The sequence below is a fragment of the Parus major genome, chromosome 2 (assembly GCF_001522545.3).
Source record: "Parus major isolate Abel chromosome 2, Parus_major1.1, whole genome shotgun sequence".
Lineage (NCBI taxonomy): Eukaryota > Metazoa > Chordata > Aves > Passeriformes > Paridae > Parus > Parus major.
Genome location: NC_031769.1, coordinates 23,415,558 through 23,439,229, shown reverse-complemented (window position 1 = coordinate 23,439,229; position 23,672 = coordinate 23,415,558). Strand labels below are relative to the sequence as shown.

Genomic DNA, 23,672 nt, shown 5'->3' with positions numbered 1-23,672 from the left:
AAAACAAATCAATTTGTCTGGAAGACATAACAAGACCTACTGCTTTAATGCCAGTGACAGCAGGAAATTCATTGTCTCATCCACTTCTGGCTGTGAAGCTCTGAGCAGGTCTATTTTATATGCTCCTATTCAGGCAACACGCAATTCTTTTGAATTGTATTTTATATTTATATTTTAGACATGTTAATATTTGGTATAATCCCACTGAAATGGTTCCAAGTCACACTGAAATTGTTTGGAGTTCCGTTTTCAAGGAATGCAGTATGTAATTCATGCTGGCAATATTCTTACTGATGGAAGAAAATACATTGTGACTATAATGGTCTTCTAGCAAGTCAGGTTTGCTGAGGGCAACAGGAGGAGCTGAGCCTTGCCCTGTGCCACCTGTGGGCTGTTGGGTTTGTGGCAGGGGAGTCTTATATTGCCCACCTCACTGTCCCTGTACAGCCCATTTAGTCAGGATTATTTTGGTGCAGTCATAGAGCAAGGGAGCCAAATGTGGATGATTATTTTTGTGGCAGACACCCCTTTTCATCTCAGTTTCACTCTCTTTACCTTTTGGCAGAAAGCAGTGCTTAAGAAGAGTATCCACCCCACTTTGTGAACCAAAGATGCATTTAGCATCTTTGGTTCACATTTAACAACTGCCTCAGTTCTCTGCTTTGTTGGGTTTCTGTCTTTAGTTCCCTTTTGTAAACTATTATTCATAACTCTTCATGTAGCGCCAGGAGCAGAGTTTCCAGAAGAGCAATTTGAAAGCAAATCCATATGCATCCATAAGCAATTAGATGATGATTAATCAGATGGTAATTAATGTGTTGTTGCCTCTTACAATTGAAGAACATTCACATACAGCCTTGCCTTCCTGCTCTGACACTGGGAGAGCCCTTCTCTTGCCACCACAAAATCCAGATTTTGGCTGAATTTAACGAAGATAGACAGCTCTGGATTCCTGCTGGTCCTATTCTCTTGTCTTGAAGTGATATAATTTAGACAATTATAAAAAAGACAAATCTGAGTTCTTTGTCCAGATTCTTCTTTTCTCCTTACCTTCTGTGTATTTCTGTCCTGTTTCTTACCAAGTTTGACAGCTGTGTTTTAAAAATCAATTCCTATCCCCATACTGCTCAATATGACTCTTACAAAGATTCCTGCTGACTAAGACACTCTGAAGGCAGTGATAATCTTTCATTTAATAGGACACTGGAGTTGAAGTTTTCTAGGGTCACCATTGCATTATATTATTTTTTTTCATTTTTGAAGAAGTTTCTTCCAGAATATTTTACCAAAGATGTAACTAAATCATGATGTGCAACATCAACTATTCCTTCTTCTGCAAAACTAAGCACTGCACAGGTCTATCCAAACAATGGCAAAGAATCCAGTGTCTGGTATGGTCTGAGCATGACTGCAACAGGGGATAACTTCTTTCTTCTTCCATCTTATAACTCAGCAATAAACAAAAAACTGATGTGGCTCCTTTAACAAGTGCTAGCTATAGCTCTGGTCTAATTGTGAAAAGCCTGATTGATGGAGCTATCATGTTGTTCCACAGATATTAAGATACTTGTTACATATAGATGACTGAGGGTTTTTTAATGAGCATATGATTCATAAAAGTGCTCTTAGTGGCACAAACAATACACATGCAAATAATTGCTACTGGTTAATCTTTCAAGTCACTTCACTGCTCCCATGAAACTCCCCTTGTGGATGAGATTGCTGTCATCCATTTTTCCCAGACAACTCTTGAAGTGTTTATATTTCTCTGTTTACTGCAGAAGCTCTGCACAACTGCCTGTGAATTTTGTAACTTTAAGGTTCCTACAGAGATATGAGATCAGTCCAATGTGATGTCGCTCTTCCACTTTGAATAATGCAATGCCCAAGTGGTGCCCCATCCAAGCTGATAGGGTACAGACAGAACTTTAAAAATTAGTGATTACAAGGTATTCTAATAATCCCCAAGCCAAAACTTCCATTTTGCCTTGTTAGTGTTGCCTTACCCATCCTTTCACGTGTGTATTTTTTCAGCCTTTACCATATTCTTCTGGTTAGCACAAAGAACCAACACATGCCCAGATTCACTATCCCCCACCTGCTACTGGGCCACTCTAGAATAACTTGCAGTAGGACAGTGTTTGGATTGCAGCTTTGTTTCTGTATAAAATAATCTGTTTAGAAGAGAAGTTTGACCTGTTTGAGCCACTGGAATGGAGAGCAAAGAGTGCTTATTCCCCAGTTGTGTATTCTCACACCACAGCAAGAAATCCACAGGACTTTGGCACTTTCAGAATAGGATCAGTTTTCAGTAGGATCAGTGTTTGTCTGGCTTTAAGGAAAAGCATGAGGTGAAAGGTTTGTCTCTACCTTACAGAGGCCATGTTATACTCTGGCAGAGTGCCTACCTAGGCACTGAAGTGCAGGGATGATGGATGACATTGCCATACGTACTCTGCAGCAGATTAACCAAAGCCGTGCACTTCGCAGGGTGCATGGGATCATCAGTGCAACACTTGCACACTGTGTTCCATTAATCTTTCATCTGTGACTGAAAACTTTTTCCAGCTTTTGATAGCATCTGGCAATGAGTAAAAGGGAACATTGCTACATGGGCAGTCTGAGATTATCTCCAAACTGCAGCTATGGAAGGCTCAAATAACACGTACTGTTCCTCTTGGTATTGTTGATGCACGTATTGATTTTTAACAAGTCCCCCAAAACAATGACTTCAAATCCACAATAATTTAAAAAATATGTTGCATTCTGGAGGATTATAATTTTTTTTCTGCAAGGACACTATATAGAGTGTATTTCTAGTCAGAGTAACATAATTCAGTCTACTATCCTTATCCATCTCACCCATATGATCAGTTCCTTTCTTGAGACTTTAGGAACATGAATCTTATAAATTAATAGATTTGATTAACAGGTTATCATTGATTATCAGATGAAGAAAAGTGAGTGGGAATGTTAACCACAAAAAATGAAATTGTTTATGTTCAAATGGCTATGGGCTCTGCAAAAGTGTATGCACTGGAAATGCTGATAATCTAAGTACAAAACCAATCAAATTATAGAGCTAGAAAAGGCAAAGAAAATTTTCTGTTTCAAGATAGACTTTTCAGACTATTTTAAAATTAGGCTTAAAAAACATGTTTTTCATAAGTCTCTATGTCACTATCTAAGAAAACGTCAAACAATTGGTTATTATTTTATAAGTTATGATAAGTTTATGATCTTATCCTGTCTTTGTTACTTGGGCAAACATTCCAGTGACTCCCATGTGGCTAATGGTTGAGGGAAGGCCAAAGGAACTGGTCCAAAATTTGACAGGTGATAAGGAGTGACCGCCTGTACCTCAGCGTCCAGGGTGTCCCCAGCAGGAGTGTGAGCCTGACAGGGGGGACACAGACACAGCACACACCTGCAGCTCCAGGCATCCTGCAGGGCTGTGAGCTGCTGAAACCCCACTGTCCCCCCACCACAGCAAAAGGATGTGCAGAGGAGCACGAGCCTGGAGCACAATCCACATGGCAGGGCTTTTTGGGAAGGACTCCAGAGCCACCTGTGGCAAAGGAACCAACATTAGAGACACCTGTGTAGAGGCCAGACACATCAGATTATTTAAACAAAGAGCTCTGCAGCCATCTCAAATTAAACTGGACATGTGGGACCAGCACCAAAATGTTTGTGAGGCTGCTTGTCTGTGTCTGCATGCTGTGCAGACCCTGGGGAGAGTGAGCAGTGCTCAGGATTCCACCAGTGGGGAGGTTGGGCAAGGCTTTTCCGCTCCTGTGCACAGAGAGAGCACTGGGCTGGGGCTGTTGGCATCTCCAGCACACAGCCTCTGGGTTATACTCTACTGACTGCCCTTTAGCTATGCAGCATTTTTAACTCGTTTAACCCTGATTCTTGAAACCCTGCTCACTTCCTTCAGGTCTGGCATCAGCACCTGTGGTTATTTTCTCATCCATAAGCTGCTGTCAACAGCCTCTTTAAATGGATTATTATCAGCTAAATATTGCAGTTGAATGAAGGCTGAGATATATACCCTCGTGGGTACAGTGAAAAAGGAGACAGCTAAACAAGTTTACCACCAGATAAGTCCCAGAAAAAACCAAAACAACAAAACAGCTAGTGATTATAAATTACATAGATTGAAAATCCTTTGGATTTTATTACACAGACATTTTATTCCCAAAGAAATTATTTCAGATGGGTTTGTAAATTTATAATATGCTGATGTTAAAATAACTATTATTGCAATTTATCATCAGAGAGGGCCTCAAAATATTGTGATGAAACTGGAAATTGGTTTCGCCATCCTGAGAGCAACCGAACTTGGTCCAACTACACCCTGTGCAACTCTTTCACCTCTGAAAAATTGAAGGTATGCTGAAGTTAAAGAGGCAGTGGTTTTTTGACAAAGTTTTGGGCTGGGCTAGCAATAATACATGTGAAAGATGTATTTCTTTCACAAAAAGAAAGCCTTATCTTTCAGCTTTATTTGTTGCACAAAACTTAAGTAACATTGTTCTTGTGATTTTAGCTTACCCAAATTATTTAATGAGTGCTCAGACCTCAATATTGGTTTGTTATGGGGTGGATAATTTAGTGGCAATTCATGTGACAAGTTTTGCAGTATTTTTCAAATGCATTCTTAATTCCTATGATTTTCTCTGATTGACCAACAGTTATAAAATAATCTTTTAGAGCCTCAATTTTGCTTTTTGTAACAGTAATATTCCAAGATGATGATGTCTTCTCCACAGGGCTAGTAATATTAATGTAAGTCCAAATTATTTTTCTTAAGCAAAGAGTATTAACCTGTACTCACACTCTTGGAAAATAAATATTTATGAAGGTAACATTAATCCAGAAAATCTTACAATCATGAACACATTTAACTTTGACTTTTACTGAAGAAATTGAGGCTATTTACAATAATGAATTAAGAATTTGCATCAATATTTCCAAAATCAAGGTGCTAAACTGAAAGAGAAGAACTAAATATAAAAGCACTAAAAGAAATAAGGAGAGAGAAATCTGAGAAAAGCTTTAAAAAAATTAAGTTAGGGAAGCTCATAACAATAAATATATTTCTCAAATGTAAGTGGAGCTCCAGGAAAATCTGATTACACGTTTGTGACAGAATAATTTGTGACTGTTTGGAATAGTGGAAGGAAAATATTCAAGAAGAGATTTGATTTGTGGTTTGTGTTGGAGGACCTCTTCTTGTGTAGCCAAAAAGCAGTATGCAGGTATATTTAGTAGTAACTCAGCTCAAAGGGCCTTGGAAAAGTCTGTTGGACCAGGCAGGAGGTGAATTCTAAGGGATTTTTCAGCATGACAAAGTACCATGGTAAAATGAGGCTCATCTATGTGACAAGGCAAGAGTAATCGTAACAATATGAGCTTACAGAGACATTATGCAGAAGCACCATAAATATATAATTTTTCCAGATGTTGGCATATGTAAGGAGGCAAAAAATGTAGTTCTGTTACCTATTATCCATGCCTTCCAGAAGAATTTTGAACATCATTCATGCAGAGAACAGATAGAACACAAAGGAAAATTATGTGCACAGCGTGATTTTTCTGAAATGAAAAGTTATGGAAAATGCAGAAAGAATCTCTTTTTACAGAAATGCCAGGCTAGATTATGACCTTTAAACCTAGTCCTCAGTAAACAGAAATGTGCTTTATTTGTAGACTATTACCTACATGTAATAAAATTGAGTCACAGTCTTAGAGACTTCTCTTTTCTCACATGAAGAATTCTAGAGGAATGAGGAAGAGCATTTAGGTTTTCTTAAACCAGGATAAAAAATCTGAACAAACAAAAAATGTAATGAGTGAGCATGTTATATAAACCCTGTGTGTCAGAAGGACATGGCAGTAGCCAGCTCAAGGAATGCAGAAATTAGTAAAAGTGCTCATTATTTGTTTGAAGTTAACTGAGAATACCAATGTGCTATACTTTTGAGACAGAACATTGAAAAAAAAAAAAAAAAAAGGGATTTAGCTAGTTCTTGAAAATGTAATGATAGACCATATGCTTTGTTTGCTGAAATTTCAGTCCATTTTGTTCTGTCACCATTTTTATATTTGAAAGACTTTTTTAAGAACCTGGCATAGTAAATTTTCAGGATGCAATCAAAAAAGCAGTTGCTGATTCCCAAATATACAGTTACTTTTGCACTTGAGAACAGAAAGTTAGATAGATTGAATAACCAAGAATCCTCCAGGGTGTACAGAAATTTGCATGCAGCTATCTAGAGATCTTTTCTACTTCTATCTCTTTCAGGCTATAGGCTGTATAAAAGATAGGTAGAAAAAAATATTTTTGAAAAGGTCATCTGTAAATTAAATTCAGGTTTTAGGAATATATTTAATGTCATGAAAAAACACAGTAATCATGTAGTATGATTGTATGAAGTGGAACAAATGTCACAGGTACACATCTCCCACTGCTCTGTTTCTCCAGAAAGTTGTCTCATCTTCTCCACAGTCAGGTCTGTCCCCTCTGGGATTCCTGGTGCTCTCAGAACAGGTTATCAAGCATTTGTGCTCACTAACAATGCACTGGTTAGTCTTTGTGGAGGAGATCTAGGAGACCTGGGATATTTTCAGTAAATATGCATAGTTTTCCACAGCTTGGTGAATGGTGTTTACACTCAGATCATGCCTCTTCTACATGGTCAGATCAGTGTAAATGTGACTCTGGTTTAAATCTAAATCAGGCCACCACCACCTAGGTTAATGAATGCAGAAGCTTATTTGAAAGTTGTAAAATGTCTTGAGACCAAATTATATAAGATATACACCTTTACTAAGAGGAATGGCCTTGCTTTCTAAATTGCATTCATATTTATTCTCAAGAGAAATTTTAAAATTACTTGGAAACATCAAAAAGATGAAAGTGTCAAAACTTCAGGCTACACAAAGTAATTCATCTAATCACTGAGAAGAGTAAAATTGCTCATGCATAGCAAAAGAAAAACGAATGAAGGAGAGCTGAAAAGAAAATAAACACAGCAGAGGAACTAAGATTTCCCATCTTTTTTCCCAGACTGGCTGCTACTCTGTCCTTGCTTTCAGAAAGGAGGCAGGGGTGAAGTCTGGCATGGCATTTAGCCTCCTTCACTCCCTCCTCTGACAGATGGCTAAATGCTTAAGAGCTTGGCTGAGACCAAAGTGTGACATATAAATACCTCAACATTCTGAAGCCCAGGTGCTGTCCTGCAATTTTATTTTACAACTGCCATAAAAAATATGGATCAGCCTCTCTTAGATTTCACTGCCACGAGTCACAGTGAAAGCCCAATTATCTGTCCATGGGTACTGGACTCACAGCAGTCAGACCACTGAGCTGCCCAGCACTGAGGTTCACACTAATGTGAACCAGAATTTGTCTCAGGATGTGCTGTTCTTGCGTGGTCTGCATTATGAATAATGTTCACCTCACCTGCTGCTTTCATGACTCTGAAGGCCTTTGCCATAAGTTCCCTCTGACTTCTCCTCTCAAAAAAGGAGAGTCCCAGCCTTTGTATGCACAGAAACTCAACCTCAGCTATTTTAGTTGCCTTTTTTCACTTTTCCTTGCTCTTCTATGTTCATGAGGTATGCAGACTGCAAGCACACATGCATTTAAAGTTAGTACTGTAAATTTCAAACATATATTGTTTTTCTTCCCTCAATGCCTTTTATATCATAATCTATATTTTACTGGCTTTTTGGCTACCATTACACAGAATGCCAATGATTCAGAGAATTGGCCTGGATGACTTCAAGATCTCCTTCCTGAGTTTGATTTCTAGTTCTAATTCAAGCATCCAATCCTGTAGACAGGATTTAGGTCACTTGTCCTAGGTCTATCAGCCCACCTTTTTCCTGTATTAAAGCTCATGTGGCATCTTCTTGTCCCCTCAGTTAAATGAGGACCTTCGTGAGTGCCTCACTATTATCTGGAAGACCTAAGAATCACCTGGAAATTTAGAAATTTGTCTGGATCAGGTCATTGATGAATACATTGAACAGAAACTCAACCCTAATACGAGTCCTGAGGGCAGTGAAATACTGACTCGTCTCTAAAAAGTGACCATTAAGCTTTTGATCCCTGTTGTTTAAGCTGCTTTCAACCCATAAAAGTTTTTTACCAATTCTGCAGCAACCTATCTTATTTAATAAATATTATTTTGTATATGTGTGAAAACTTGTCATGGGCATATTAAAAATCTAAATTTATTATGTCTGCTGCACTATCCTAGGGCTTGGGAAAGTTAGTGACACAGTGTGAGCAGGGATCTCACCAGTTACTTCAACATAACAGGAACAGATTTACATATGTAAGAAACACTTATCTTTAGATCATGAGTCATGCTATTTAATAGATTGCTGATATTAAAATATATAGAAAAAGAGTATTTGAAAGGAAAAAAAATGCAAAATGGGAGGTTGATTTTGTAGATTCTTCCTGAATGAGAAAACAAACCATGTGCCTGCAAATTATTCATGCTTGCCTTTTCTTTTTGTTAAATTGCAGATGGCGTTCATACTTTATTATATGGCGATCGTTGGCCATGCTTTGTCTATAACATCCCTGTTGATTTCCTTGGCAATTTTCTTCTATTTCAAGTAAGTGTTTCTTACAGACACTCTGTCTTCTTTCCCTGAGGCATCTCAAACAAAGGAAATCTTGGAAAGTATCATGGCAGTGAGAAGCAGCTCTTCTGAGTGTCTTTTCATGTAATCCTGATAAAGAAGTCTGAGCTTTCAGGCTCCTCTCGCCAATGGGACCTCTCCCAGTGGAGTGTAGCCAAGACCATGTTTTTATGATTGGTGTGAAAGTGCAGCCATTTCCATGAGGAAATGGTGCAGCTGGGGATGCAGTAAGGCCTTTCATTTACCTATTGCCTTATTTTCCTCGAGGAGGATGTCCAGAGTTTGCCAGGCACTGTGACTGCATGGGGCAGTGCCTGGGAGCTCCAAGCTCCTGAACAACAGGACTACCTGCATCTGAGGATTGAGCTATTGACCTGAGTAGGTATTTACAGGGCTCAGTCCTTAGAGTGAATCTGGCACTAGCATGCAGCCTGTTATCCTCATTTAAAGGAAAAACAAAGATGTTCTGTATCAGAATTTTAAAGGAGACTAGACCGATATTGACTGAAAGGACTACAGCTGCTGTATGGCAGCTTAACCAGAGCATTTCAATCTTGTTCTTTAGTGAACTTGTCTGCTGTCAATTAGATGCCTCTGCCTCCACTGTCAAAGAGGAAGAGTAAAAAAATGAAGCCCTCACCATCACCACAACTAAGAATAAGACTAGAAAACATAGGAAGATTAAATGGTTGGACTCTTCATAGATTACAAGATTCCGTAAGATTGCAAATGCCAAATAGGTGGATCCAAACTACAGGCTGTGAATTCTTGTAATTTCCAAAGAGACAATTTGATGAGTGCCTGTGATAACACATCTTAATCAGACACAGAGATAGCTAGAAACTCTGCCAAATGTACTGATGAATTCCCTTCCCATCTAAGCAGATAAATAGCACAAAACCATAGCCACAGTAATGCTTTGAGGAAACTGGAAAAAGCACAGTTTTATCTGGTTTGGAACCCTGTACACTGGTTTGAGTTCTTTGGGACAGTAAAGACAGGATCTGGTCACATTAGGTATGCTAAATGGACCAGCAGAGTGGCTCCTTGCAGCAAGTGAGGCAGGGTCAGCCTGTCTGACTCACCGGGAGCTCTGAGTCATGAACAACGCATGGTCTTGACTGGTCCCAGGCTGCACTGAAAGACTGGTCCCTGCAGCAGCCTTCCAGACACTAACACACCTCCTCCTCTCCTTCCTCCTCCGCTTCTCCTTCCCCTCCCATGACTAAGCCATGACACAAAGGTTACTGGGAGAAGAGAGAAAGGAATTAAATAAAAGTGCTTCATAATGGGAGGACAAAGAGGAAACCAAACTACAATCATAGGAAAGTGAGGATGAAGCTATGTGGGAGCAGGGCTCATGTAACCTTCAGCTGTTTTCTATCATCTGGCTATGACAGCAATACATTTTTTGACCTTCAGCTGAAGGGAAGCTGTCAATCAGACAGTCCATCAGATAGCAAGAGATGTTTTCAGGACTATATAATAGCCTTTGACTTCAGAGGCAGCTTGCACGGATTTCAGTTTCCCACACAAAAGTTTTTGCTGGCAGAGATTTATTTTCAGTTCACTTTTGAGTATCAAGATTCATAATGATCTGGCACCACAGATGTTGCACTACTTTCAGAAGGGAATAATGAATCAGTAGTGATGAGCACCACTAAGCAATGCTAACTCATAACAGGAGAAAATATTAATAAAGTAGAGTGTCAGCTTCATGCATTGTCACCTTATTGCAAGATTTCTAAAATTGCAGAGTGATACCCCATTATTTTATTTAATAAAATACAAAAGAAAAGAGGTACTCCTACCTCCAAATCACTTCCAATTGAATTATTAAAACAAAGACATTTGTATAAAGACAGATGGAGAGAACAACAAATCTATATTTGCCAGAATAATAGATGGTGTGTTATGAATGCACCTGCAGTCTAATTGCTGCCAAGGCTTTTAACAGGAATTGAAGGGTAATGGATGGAACAACATTTTGTGAAATTTTTGGGGAGTTTTCCCCAGGGACAAGGGAGAACATGGTGCAAAGCAAGAAAATAATTTGATAACTAAACAATGGGGAAGGAGAGAAAAATAAGTGACTAGGTGTGAAAATCAGTATTCTCAGTATTCATACATGAGAAAAATGACAGCTTTGTAATGCAGTTCTATGAGGAAAATATTCTAATTGTAATAGAGAAGTAGACATAGGAACTGTAAAGAAAGTGACTGTGAGTAGGTAAGAATCTCTGAAAAAGGAAATGTAGGAGAGAACCTATATGAAACACAGGGGAGCCAAAGAAAACACAGGAGACTCTGAAACTCTAGAGACAATGGGTAAAGGCTTGGAGACACAAAAAGCTCACAAGTTTTAGACACGGATAACTGGCTTAGTTGTGCCTTCTTGCATACTGATTTATCAGAATCATGAAGAATCACAGAATAAGTTTGGTTCCACTTTCTCCTCCTGGTGTGGACAAGTCAGGCATGTGGACAGTTGATGGAACTGTGATGGCAAACACTGAAGGTCAAATTAGAAAGTGAGGGTATGGAAATAAACATTGTTATAGGGGGATCTTTAACATGAAAGCTGTAATCAAGGAAAAAGGGGAATGCTGAGGGAAAAGGAGGAAGAAGTAAAACTAAGAGAGGAAGACAGGCAGGGAGAGAAGGCTGAGCACCACACAAAGGCAATATGTACTGAAGGACAGTCTAATTTAATAGATGAGTAAGACTGTCAAAAGTCAAGCAGTGCAATGAGGAAGGACAAGAATGGGAGTAGAGACATATCTACCTGGCTGAGATTATAACAAAAGACTCTCTGCACCAGAAACCACATAGAAAGGCACCTGGAGAGACAAGGGTTTGCATTTCTGTGGCCAGGAACTGAAGAGATTGCTTCCAGTAATGAGGAATTTTTTGTTTCTTGGGGACAGAACTGATGTCACACCAGTCCTCTTCCCAGGGCTGCAAAACAAAGACAGACAGTGATAAGCATGTCATAGTGTCCCAAAAAAAGGGGGGTTAAACAGCACAGGCAAAATGTTGTGATGGAGTGTGGGGAGAAAGGAAGACTAAGGACTGAAAAAATATCACCAGGACTTAGGAGGAGAAAAGGAATGTCAGACTAGGTTTGTGATGGGGACAAATACAGGTGGAGTAAGCACAAGAAAATAGTGTAGCAAAAATAACTCCAGGGAATGATCCATTTTTTCCAATACCATGTCCTACAGTGACTCTAAGTGGAAGTTCATGAACCCAGCCCTGTATCTGGCTAATGTTGGCTCAATATTTGCCTGTAGCTGATGCTAAAGGAAGGCTATAAAATCAGGGCCAATCTCATTCCTAGCCACCAGGATCTGCATCACATGGACATCCTGAATCAAAGATGGTGACTTGACAAGTAAGGAGGTCAAAAAAAGTGATAAGCATTGCTGGATGCTGATAATCATAAGCAGAAAGATGAGCTCGGGCTAAAGAAAAAAATTCCATGCAATGACTTGAAAAGTAGGTGTAAGGAAAACAAAGAATAAATGGCAGTGACCAAGGGGCTATAGAAGGCAAATAAATCAAGCAATCAAGCAAGCAAAATAAGCAGAAAATAGTTCCATTGGCTCATTCTCTCTTTCTGAAGAGAGTGAATTCTGCATTGGCCTCCACATGCAGAGAAGAAGAAAGCCATAGCCTGTGTTCTATTCCAGACTGCAAAAGGCTCCTAGTGCTGAGCTTACCCTGGCAAGAAAACAGTATTTCAGCTTTAGGTTGTTTAGCTACCTGTTTTGCCTTCTTGCTCTCAGTGATCACTGGACAGCTCAGCATTATCTAACAGTTCCATGACTGCCTTTATGCAATCACCCTCTGTCAGCCTGGAGATATGCTCTGGGGCATGAAGAGCTGCAGGTGTCTTTTTCTCTGTCTCAAGGATGTATGAGGAGGTGACACAAGGATTTGGGTATGAGTTAGAAACGGAAGAAGGTTCAGGTCTGAAACTGCAGCCATTATTTGCTTTCACAAGAATTCTGAAAACTTATCTTGTGAAACACTGCTGCTTGCAATAGCATAAATCCTACCCTCCCCAAAACCAGTGATTTCAAGAGATTTCTTCGCCTTCTGAGCAGGAAGACAACCTCCTCTGGTTTGGGATCTCAGCTGGAGTTAGAAATATGCAGGAGACCAACCCAAATCCCCCTGTAATTTAAGGAGATTCCTGCCCAAATTCCCATCCTGTCTCACTACTAATTCCTGAAATAGAAAATTATTTTCATCTGAGTATTTGAGAAAATGAGTCTCCAGGGAACAGTTATTTATAAAGCAGTATTCCTGATATTTATTACTTGTATCATGGGCATCCAAAAATTCTCAGGGTTCTGCTTTACCACTTAATATCTCAATTACCATGAATTAAAGAAAGGCATCAAGAGCTAAGAATGTAGCTGGATAGGTCTTTACAACACAGTCTAAAAAGCGTGTGGTGCTAAACAGGTGTAAAAACAAACCCGAAAATTTTTCAGAGGTCACGGCTGCAATGCAAAGCATGCATTTTCCAATCACCTCTTGCCAAAAGACATTCTTGAGAGACTGTTGCCAGAAAGAGCTTGTTAAAGTGACATCAGAGGAAAAATACTAATTTACGACATGTGTTACATATTTTTCAGGAGCCTCAGCTGTCAGAGGATAACACTGCATAAGAATTTGTTTTTTTCCTATGTGCTGAACTCCATGTTTACAATTGCCCACCTCATTGCTGTCGTCCCTAACCCAGGCCTTGTAAAAAGGGATCCTGTAAGTACTGCATGACTCCTCCCCATCCTAACACCCAAGTAAAATCACTGTGGCCATGCCAAAACCAAGAATTCCCATTCCTAAACTAATGATAGCCATCTGGGAAAACACACACAGAGGGTGCAGATTCTGAGAATTTCACTCAAACTTGCTCAGATCTTTCACCAAGCAATAAAAATCTTTGAATCTTGTACAAGCCCCAGACTTGCTCCAGCCAGTCCATCCATACAAGTATGTGTCAGTCCTCCACTGCTCCCAGCAACAAATACCTGATGTTTCCCAACAAAGCTCCTGAGGTGATAGATGCCTTTGGTGACTGCTTGTCCCTCTTCACAAGCACTGGGGAGGGACAGGATGGAAAGAGAGATAGCTTATTTCATTATAACACAAAAAAAGGTCCATTTGCTTCATTTTTTAACTCGTGAGGTGGTAAATCAAAGCATTTGTTACTTTCACTGCTCTTAGATAGTGACACAGTTTGTGCCAGCCCCTCAGATGATAAATATGCATGGCAGATCTCAGTCATCCAGCTCTGATCTTGCTCCCTAACCCAGCAATCACATTGTGCTCAGTCCTTACAGCAACCCCAGCCACTGTGAAATTAATGCAAACATGATAATTTCAAGTTTCATTTTAACACTAATCACCTTGTAGTCTAATAAGATCATTCAATTATGATTCAACCATTTATCTGCCTCTAATTTCATGAAAGGAATTAAATATTAGCACCTGATATTATCTGATCACATGTGTGTCTCTCAAACGTGTGCTGATTAAGTAAGTTAATTAAAGCAGAAAATATATAGCCTAAAGAAAACATCACCAGTCTCAGAGACCATCTGGAGATTAAAAAGTAGAAGAGCAGAAGAATAATTTAAAAATCACACATTTTGTTTCTCCTCCTTGCATAGCATCATGCATAGATAGCCTGTGCAAGAGATGCAATGAAAATACACTTGATATTTGAAGATAAAAAGCTGGCAGGTGATGTCAGGCATCTAAATTGAAGTAAAATCACTACCTCAGGTTAAATAATGGTACTTTCTGACAGCACAAAGAAATTATATGAAACGGTTTTAACTAAAAGTTGAGGGCATGGGAAGGAGCCCTGTGTTTTAAGATTTCATTAAAAACTGTACCTAGTGCCTTTTGGCCTGATCTTTATTGGAAGTTAAATCTCAACACAGATTAAATCAATGACAAAGCTCTCAGAGGCTCCCACAGAGCCACATAGCCACAGAGCAGGTTCCAGCCCACAGAGCACCACCTGATGAAATCCCAAAATCCCCAACCTCCATTGCTATGGCACAAACAGTATAAAAGTGACACCAGTGCTTACCTCTGGAGGCCGTGGAGCCCCAAAGTGGTGCAGAGGTTCATGTTCTCAGCTCTCAGGTCTCTGCCCAGAACATGAAGAGGAGCCTAAATGCTCAATATAGTCATGGAAATGACCCAAGCAGTGTCCTGTTAACAAAACTGGCTGCAGCTATTGGCTAAGTAGATGTTTTGATGAGCAAAGCCCTCGTTTTGCAATTTCTTCTTCCAAACTAAATTTGCATGTCTTTAACTCAGCAGTGAAAGGCTGTCTACAGACAAGGTACGAAACTTGGGGCCAGAAGGTCTCAGGTCTCTCATTTTTTGTCCCACCATCAAGTATGGGATGAGGGTACACTCACTTCTTGGTCTTGCCTCACATCCTAGCTTTCCCTCCCAAAAAAACCAAAAAAATAATAAAAAGGAGATGACATGACCTGCTAATATGTCCAAAGTCTCCCAACCTTACTGGAAAGTGTATCCCATTTACCCTAGTAACATAATAAAGTTGTAAGTTTGTGATTGGGAAAAGAAACTTTACAGATAGGAGCACATTTTTAACATATGATGAAATTACAGAAGATCTCTATATGAGTATATGAAGATTTCGAGGATTTATGTTTAAAATGCTAAAAAATGTACAAAAATTCCCATAATATTTTATGCTAATGCCTATTAACAGAGCAAATGAAAACTTTACAGCTTGTGTTTTTTCTACTCCTCCTGCACCCCCTGTTTTCATAAGTTCATTTGAAGATTACTGCTTCTGACTTCCTCTAGTTTGCTGCACTTATCCACCTTCTACATTCATATCTTTGGAGCTTCACAGGCTCATGTATGTATGGCTCTCACCTTTAGTATATACAGAAATACTGAAGCGTGTAGATTGAATTTCAAGCAATCATGGATACCACTCATGTAACAGCCATATGCAGAGATGAAGTTGCTGGTATTTATTCTGCAAAATAATAAATGCATTTCCACCCCAATAGTTCCTGCTCTTTTTTTTTCCTACCTAAAGTTTCACAATAGATTTTAAATGTGAAATGCCATGGGAAAATACTTTCAGTGATTCATAATTTAGGAGGATATCAACAACTCCATATAATTTTGAAAGAAGAAAGAATGATCTCTTAAATAACATGGAGAAAAGTCAGGAGGAGGAGGAGAGGAAATTCCTTCCTAGAACCAAGACACCCCCATTCTCCCTATGACCCAGGGAGAAATGACATGAGACAATCCAAAGCATCATTTACATGAGGAGAGTCTCTACCACATCCTTACTCATGTTGCTGCTAAGTGTTAAATCCTTTGATGATCATTCTGCTCATGTAAAATGGTAAGTTAAGCCATTTTTATAAATATCTTAATTTGCTTATTTACTTTATGTTCCCTGGTTATACAACTTTCTCTCCCTCTGTTTCTCTTTCTGTCAGATTTATCTGGATCTGAAACCATGGAAAAGAAAGATCTGAGTCCAGGTGGCCATACAAGAAATGAAGAAGCAATGGACAAGGTTCAAAGACATTTAAACAAAAATAAACAGGACACAACTATGGACACTTATTTACACATACTGAAAATTTTGACTGTTGTATCTGACCTAGGAACTGCATTAATTACGCTATTACTGGAACCACATTTATAGGATATCATCCATCACCTTCCTAAATGAGACTGACCCACAGCAGAAGGGTGATCTGTGGATAGCACATCATGTTCTCCATTAAGACCTCCAGAAACATAAATAAAACCCTTGCTGCCAAATCTCTCAATATAGATTACACATCAGATCTGTATTTTTCATTTTCTGTATTCCACAAGGGTTCAGTACTGATACTCAGTACTGATGGGAGTAGAAGGAAGCTACAGCTAATGCCTGAAGTGGCAGCTCTGCCAATAAGAAACTGAGCAATTCATCAGCTCCATGGGCCCCATATAAATATGCTTTTAGGTGGGGCTAAGTTTGGTCACAAACTAGTGATGTCAGAGTAATTAGAATCTTTTCCAAAAAAGCTTTTAGAGATCTTACTGGTTCTTTTCTCTTTCATGTTCTAGTAGAGGTATCTGCTCTCTTTTTTCTGCAGGTTCCTCTGTAGCCTCTTCACCTTTTACATGGTTGTTTTACTCCTGTTTCTGTCATTGTACGGTGTGAAAGTTTATATTTTGATTGCAGTTTTATAGAGGCCATAGCAAGGGCCAGTGCTCCACTAGTAGTTCTTAGGGGCCTTGTGTGGAGTCTCATGTTTGGCCATTTTATGTCAGAGAGTAAGGACACAGCATCCATTCAGGCACAGTCCAATCTCACTGTCATGTCCCATCCCATTGCCACACAGCTTCTTTAGGCCTTAATGTATAAACAATCTACATCCTCTTACATGGGTTCAGTAGCACACCTGGTATGGAAGAACCCAAAGTAATCACTCTTTAATTACACACAGCATGATTTCATTTCCTCCTGGCAGCATCTGTAACTCCGGTTACAGAGCCTTACAAAGGCTGTAACTCAGCCCTTGAACATGGGGTGAGAGGGTGGAGGCTGTCTTTCCCTCCTTGTATAGATGTAGCTGTATTTTAAAGATCCTGAGCTAGTTTACCACCCTGGCTGATGGTGCAACACACACTCTGTCAGGAGCATGTAGCCCCTTTCCCTTTGCCAGCATTTCACTAAGCTTGCTGACACTGGGGATGGGATGACTTGGTTATCTGTACTGCCCAAAACCCATCTCCTGGAACAAGCAAGCCTTCTAACCAGCAAGATGCTTCCATTCAACATTATTAGTTAGATCAAGAGAGCACAAAAGCTGGGGCCCACTAACATTAAAGTTTTTAAAGCAAGGCCATGGTAGTAACAATACTAAAAATTCTTGCTTTCTCGTGGACACTAGAACACTATAAATAATCTCTCCACTAACAAATTAAAGTAAAAACCATGAGTGCCAAATTGTGCTAGGTTTTCCTCCCCACCACAGTTACAGCAAAAAAGTAGAAGTAAAACACTGAGCTATGTGGACAGATGACAAATGTAAAAGAATAATTACTGTGATTTATGGGGTTCCAATATTGCTATTCCCCTGTTTCCAAAGGAATAGAGAAGCAATGTAAGACAAGAAAGCAAAGGAGATTCACACCATTTCAGAAAGAGTGTCAATTTGGGTATTTTTTACCATACAAATGTTATCTTCTCACCTCTTCTTGCTTTCATTTCCTGCTGATCGAGTCTGGCAGAGCATGAGGGTTTTAAAACATCTTTTTATCAAATGTGGTGCTCATAAATCATACCAGTGAGGACAAATAGCAAAACTGCTGCTCCATGTGACCTATTTTCCTTAGTTGTCCCAGCATTCCCCCTCATGGAGCAGACCACCCTGGAAACAGCAAAGGTGGAGATCCAAAAAGGAAAGGGGTGCTTCAGCCTTCTGAGTTGTCTCATGTATTATACATGGGATAGACCTTCAGGAGGTGCCATTATTGTTAAATAATTTGATTTTTTTTTTTAATGTGACTATTTCCACAACTTTCCTGTCACTCTCAAAGCATCTCTGAAGTCTTTTATCTTTGTACATCTGCTCCTGCATCCTGCTTCCATTAGATTACTTACAGGAACCTGAGCAGCCAGTTTAGCCACCAAGAGGTGACACAGACCCTGGGCAATTGTGAAATCAATAGAATGAAAGTAAGAGCAGGAAGAATTGTCACTAATATTGAAAGTTAGAGAGATGTTTTCCCCACTAAGAATTTCTGAATTAAACAAAGCACCATATCACATTACTGAGGTTCACAGTTGTGGTGGCTGAGCCCACAAGGTGCAAGCAAGCACAGTTCCTGATGTTCATGTGTCTGCAGAGGGGTGACCACAAGAGGTGACAGGGAAAGGAAATTCCCACTCTGTCTATGGCTTCATCCACAAAGAGAGGGAAGGTTCATGTAGCCCAGTCCAAAGTATTTCATGTCAAAATAACTCGGACTTTATCAGATCCTGTGGATGGCCTCTTATTTAGGCACCTGAGTACCATTTCCTCCAGAAATGTGTTTCCAGAAAGGACCTTGTAATGCAAAACACATTGTTGCCCAGAAGCTGAAGGCATCAAGCTCCAGAGCTCATTCCCAAGTTTTCTGTCCACATCTTTTCTGCTCAGGTGATGTAGACTTGCACTTGAATACCCAAAACAAGGCCAATCATCAGATGTAAATACCTGTGAAAAGTCAAATTTAAATTGTCATTCTGCCTAGTCATTATGCATCTGCACTATCTCTGGACCCTGAAGCTCTGCCATTGTGGCAGTGAGAAGTGAGCACTCCCAGCACAGCTGTTCCCATATTCAGCAGAATCTCAGCATCCCAGTTCTTGCTGTCATCAGCTGCTGTTCTCTTGTCTAAGCACAGTGGCTGTTGGCAGCCATGAGGCTCTTGAAGCAAAACACACCCTGGCTTTATGCAAAATAAGTGAATCCATTCCAGATCTGCTGAAATTCATGATGTGTTTCCAGAACTGCTGCTCAAGAAAGGTGTGCTTACTTTACCCTCAAATCTGAGCTGTAGCAATCTCTGAAAGGCTATTCATCTTCCATAGTATGGAACTGTATTTGACTTAGATGCCTTACTGAGGCTTTTTTAATTTTTTCTTTTGTCTTCCTAAGAGATGGGAAAGATGACAAAGTGAAGTTGACGTAAAAAATTGGGATAGTACCTGGGCAACCATAAGTTTCTGTCAATTGCACTGTCTTCAATCCATCTGAGAGACTGAAAGTTAAATAGATGATAATATGTCGTTTGCCCCTAAAAACACAGGCATAGAAAAATGTCAAGTAGCCACTCCTTAAATATCAGATCAACAAGTACAGATGCTAACTGCTGCCTTTTTGTGGATTATGTGTTACACAGTATAAACATGGCACACCCTAATGAACTTCTGTTTTACACAAGGCCTCCCACATTCATAGAACATTTAAGCAGCTCAGGTGTTGATATTTCTCTGTGAATATAAAGTAATTATGTCTAGAAACATTCAAGGTGTCTCTCCAAGTTCTCCTTGCAATATGCCTTTAAAAGGCTCTACCTGACATGTGAGAAATTTGAGTATAAATTGCCCAAAAAGATTTTTCAAAATCCTTCAAAACATGAATTCTTCAAAAGAGATTTCCCCTTAGAAGGACAGTACCATAATGTTTCCAAAACACAACACTGTCCCTGATGCCATTCTGCCACAGTTATTTTCCTCCCAAGGATTTGTCTGATTAAATGACAGTGTTTCCTGTAGAAGCAGCTGTGTCTCAATCCAAGACAATCTACCTCACTCAAAAGCAGGTGGCTAGAACAGGTCAGGTGAATTAAATGCAGAGTGCTCATTTCTCCCCAGGAACTACATCATCCTGCACATCTATGCCATGAAGTCAGACATGCCCTACAATGACTGCTGTGCAGACCAGCAGTATTGCCCATTTTCAACCATACCCCTGCTACCCTGTGTTTCTTGAAGGTATCTAAGACCAAACAGAAGTAGACTGAATCAGAAGAGATAAAAATTAAAGAACATTGGAGTGCCTTTACAGGTGACAGCCAAACATGTGGAATAAGGGTATGGAAGAAGAAACAGGAATGACTTTCAACAGGAGTTAAACATCAAGAGTCTTGGGTTAGTTATGTACATGACCTTCAAATCTAGTTGGAAGAATGAGCTATTGGGCAATAATAGGTCAGTTGTTTGGATAACTGAGCTCCTTTGCTCACCATCTCACCTCTGAGTGGCTTATGCTTTCACACACCAGATTGACTGTCTTTGGAGTTTTCTGGCATCCCCTTGGCCCAACATCCTTTGAAGGTTTGGTGGCTCTGCCTAGCAACAGGTCACCCCAGGAAAGACACAGGAGCAGATCTGAGTACATCTAGAGAATTAAAACACTCCTAAATGTTTAAGGTCAGACGTGCCTTACATTCAGACACTTGTTTTGTAGACACATACAGCTGACCTAGTCACCCCATGCTAAAGATAATTACATTCAGGGTACTATCCATCTGGCTTATTTTAGATATATCCTTTAGGATGAGATAATTTTTGCTATAATCTCTGTCATCTCTATCATTATCTTTTGATTACAGGAGAGACAAATTGGGTGTCTATATTTAGTATCACAAATCCCAGTCATATCATTAGAAAGCTCTTGGAGCATTTAACTGAATTGTGAGTGGATATATCCGTGTCATCAGAGCTGGATGTGTACCCAGTCCCCAGGAAATGCTTTTTCAGCTTTAGATCTTACACATCAAACACAAGGTAGGTGCACTTGGCTGTTAGATGTACTCCATGCAAACTTAAACTATCCTGGCTCAGGGCTCAATGCCCAGAGCTTTTCTATGCCTGGACACGGATTTGAGTAACCTCTGCATTGTCCTATCCTCCTGAGCCTGGTGGCTCTTGCCCAGCTGTCATGGTAGAGGACAGATACCTGAAATAGCTGGAGCTCTTAACCTTTTTTATCAGGGATTGCCTCCCTCCACTGAGAGAAGATCCTGTCCAAGTGAACAGCAACTTGCACTATCTTGTGCTATTTTTTTACACAGCCCTGCCCTTGTTTTCTCTTCCTCTTTACTGGCCTCTCTGCTCTCCTCCATCCATCAGGCTCATATCTACAATGACTCCCTGAAAAGCTGCCTCTCTCTGGCAACACCACTCAGAAACCAGGCTGATAAAACCCCTCGGGAATGGTGAGGCTGTTTTGCTTTGCCTCACACCCTGCATCGCACTTGCCATGCTGCACCCTGCAGGTGAGAAGTGCCAGATGTGCTGTGAGAACCCCTCTAGACCTGCAGAGCTCAAAGCTGCAGTCCAGGGAGAACTATTGCTACAGCAGCCAGGACTCAGGTATGTGCAGATGTAGCCTTATTAATTCCTGTCTAGAGTGTGTAAATCTGGGCTGGCTGCTTTGCTGTAGCATAGACATGGACACGTGTGCTGTTAAGAATATCCCCTGTTGTTTAATTTCATATTTTGCTGTCTTGTAACACAAAACCTAGGAGCCCTCTGAGCAACTGTGTACATTTCATTCTGTAAATGGTTTAAAAGTATATTAAAACATTAATCTTCTTCCAAGCTCCAGTGTGCCAGGTTTCTGACTGGAACACAGTTTAACTCAAAGCAGATACATTTTATAATGGTGTGATGTTCTGATAGCCAGTGATTTATAGTTACAATACTTAGCACAGTCTTGCTTTGGAAAATCCTTTTATTGCTTATTTGTGTAACATATGGATGCTTGTTATTTAAGAATATTTTCATAGAATAGTGTTCTAATAGTCAAAGAAAAAGGAAAGAAAATAAAAACAAGAAAACAAGAAAAGAAAAAAGAAAGAAAAACATTTTTTAAGGCAGAGCAGCAATCAAACTTGAATCTATTCCTTTAAAATGCTAAGTTTAGAATGTTTAAGAATATGTTGTATTGCCTTCAGACTGAATTTGAATAAATCATATCTGGCCTCCATGGCAAGCTGTAATCTCTTTAAGGAGGGTCCTTTACTGCCATGCACTGGGGAGGTTTCCCAGAGGTAAAGAGGAACTAGAATAGTAAAGTCAAGTATGTTTATTTCCCTTTAAACAAAGAAGTGTAAAGCTGTAATGATGGCTCATATAGGTGGCTTGGTTTAAAATCGATAACCTTGGCCAGCCTGTTCTCAGCAATTTATTTGAAATGTCCATGGAGGGGCATTTCAATGGATAGTGAGCATTAGAGAAGAGACATTTCATTACGCACACTGAGGGGCTTTCCCACACTTGCTTTCCCTGGGGCAGGCTCTCTGGAGTTGACAAGGACTGATGTAAAACACAGACCTCCCTACCCGCCCACCTTTACCCAGGAAAGCACTGCAGGAATGGGCACACACGAGAATCTGTCTGACTTTACTGTGCCAAAACAGAGTTAAGCCTTTTGCTCTGACTGAATTACTAGGACAATTTCCTTAAACAATTAGCAGGTTTATTTCATATTAAAATATTGTTTTATCATTGAAAGGGGAGCTCTGGGGTTTATGTAGTTTGAGAGTTTTGTCTCGGCTTGCCCCAATGAGTAGTGATGGTATTTAATGGTGTAGTTTTCTGTCCATAAGCTATTAACCAATAACCAAGAGAGAGCCTTAACAGAGAAATGACAAGTACATGTGAAGAGAGGGTGCTGGATTAGCTGAGGAGAGCACTGTGCCAATTACATTATTGTGCAATTGTAGGATCCTGCACGGGCAGACGGACCTTTGTGACTTCTTTGGCAGACTGGAACATTGCAGTATGCCCTGCAAAACATCATAGACACCTTTTCTATCTCTTTCTTGCAAAAGGAGAGCAAATTGTTTTATTTCAACTCTGGGGAACATTCCAGAATCCTTTTGAAGTGCTTTTGTTGCATACTGCAGCTGTGCTGTTTACAAGAGTTCCATAACTCTCTGCAAGATTTGTGAGTGAGAAGAAAATGTCTGACTGTATTCCTATTGACCCCTTTTTCCCCTGAGTAATTGGGTGCCGTGGTTTTAAACCAGTAACTAAAGAAATTACTTATTTCTTGTTGTGAGATATGGATTAAAACAAGAGCAAAACAGGCTTAAAACTTAAAAGGAATAAAGATAGTTTATTAACAAACTACGAGAATAAGAACACTAGAGTAAATTTCCAGAAAACCCCTTCTTTTACATTTTGACCATTTCTTTGTACACATCACATGATAACATAGAGACAAATAATTTTAGAACTTTGGTGGTAAAAAAACAGTCTCGATTTTTGTTAGAGTCTTTTCATCAGTCTTTGTAGAGAAACAGAAGTCTCTTTCTGCTAATCTATGGAGTTTCCCACGAGAAAACTGTTTTTTGTCATAGTTTTCTATTTCTCTAATGCCAGCTGCCCGGAAATCTGTCATTAGATCTTCTCCTCCCATCTC

The 23,672-nt window shown here is 39.7% G+C and overlaps 1 protein-coding gene across 1 annotated transcript in view; it reads left to right on the top strand.

Annotated features, from left to right (window-relative positions):
* The window catches only part of CALCR (calcitonin receptor), a 157,998-nt gene that overhangs the window by 102,305 nt on the left and 32,021 nt on the right, over window positions 1-23,672 (top strand). Inside the window, exons 5-7 of the mRNA XM_015620119.3 lie at window positions 4,281-4,393; window positions 8,549-8,640; window positions 13,314-13,440. Coding sequence (XP_015475605.1) covers window positions 4,281-4,393; window positions 8,549-8,640; window positions 13,314-13,440 — 332 coding nt within the window. The remainder of the gene's footprint in view (window positions 1-4,280; window positions 4,394-8,548; window positions 8,641-13,313; window positions 13,441-23,672) is intronic.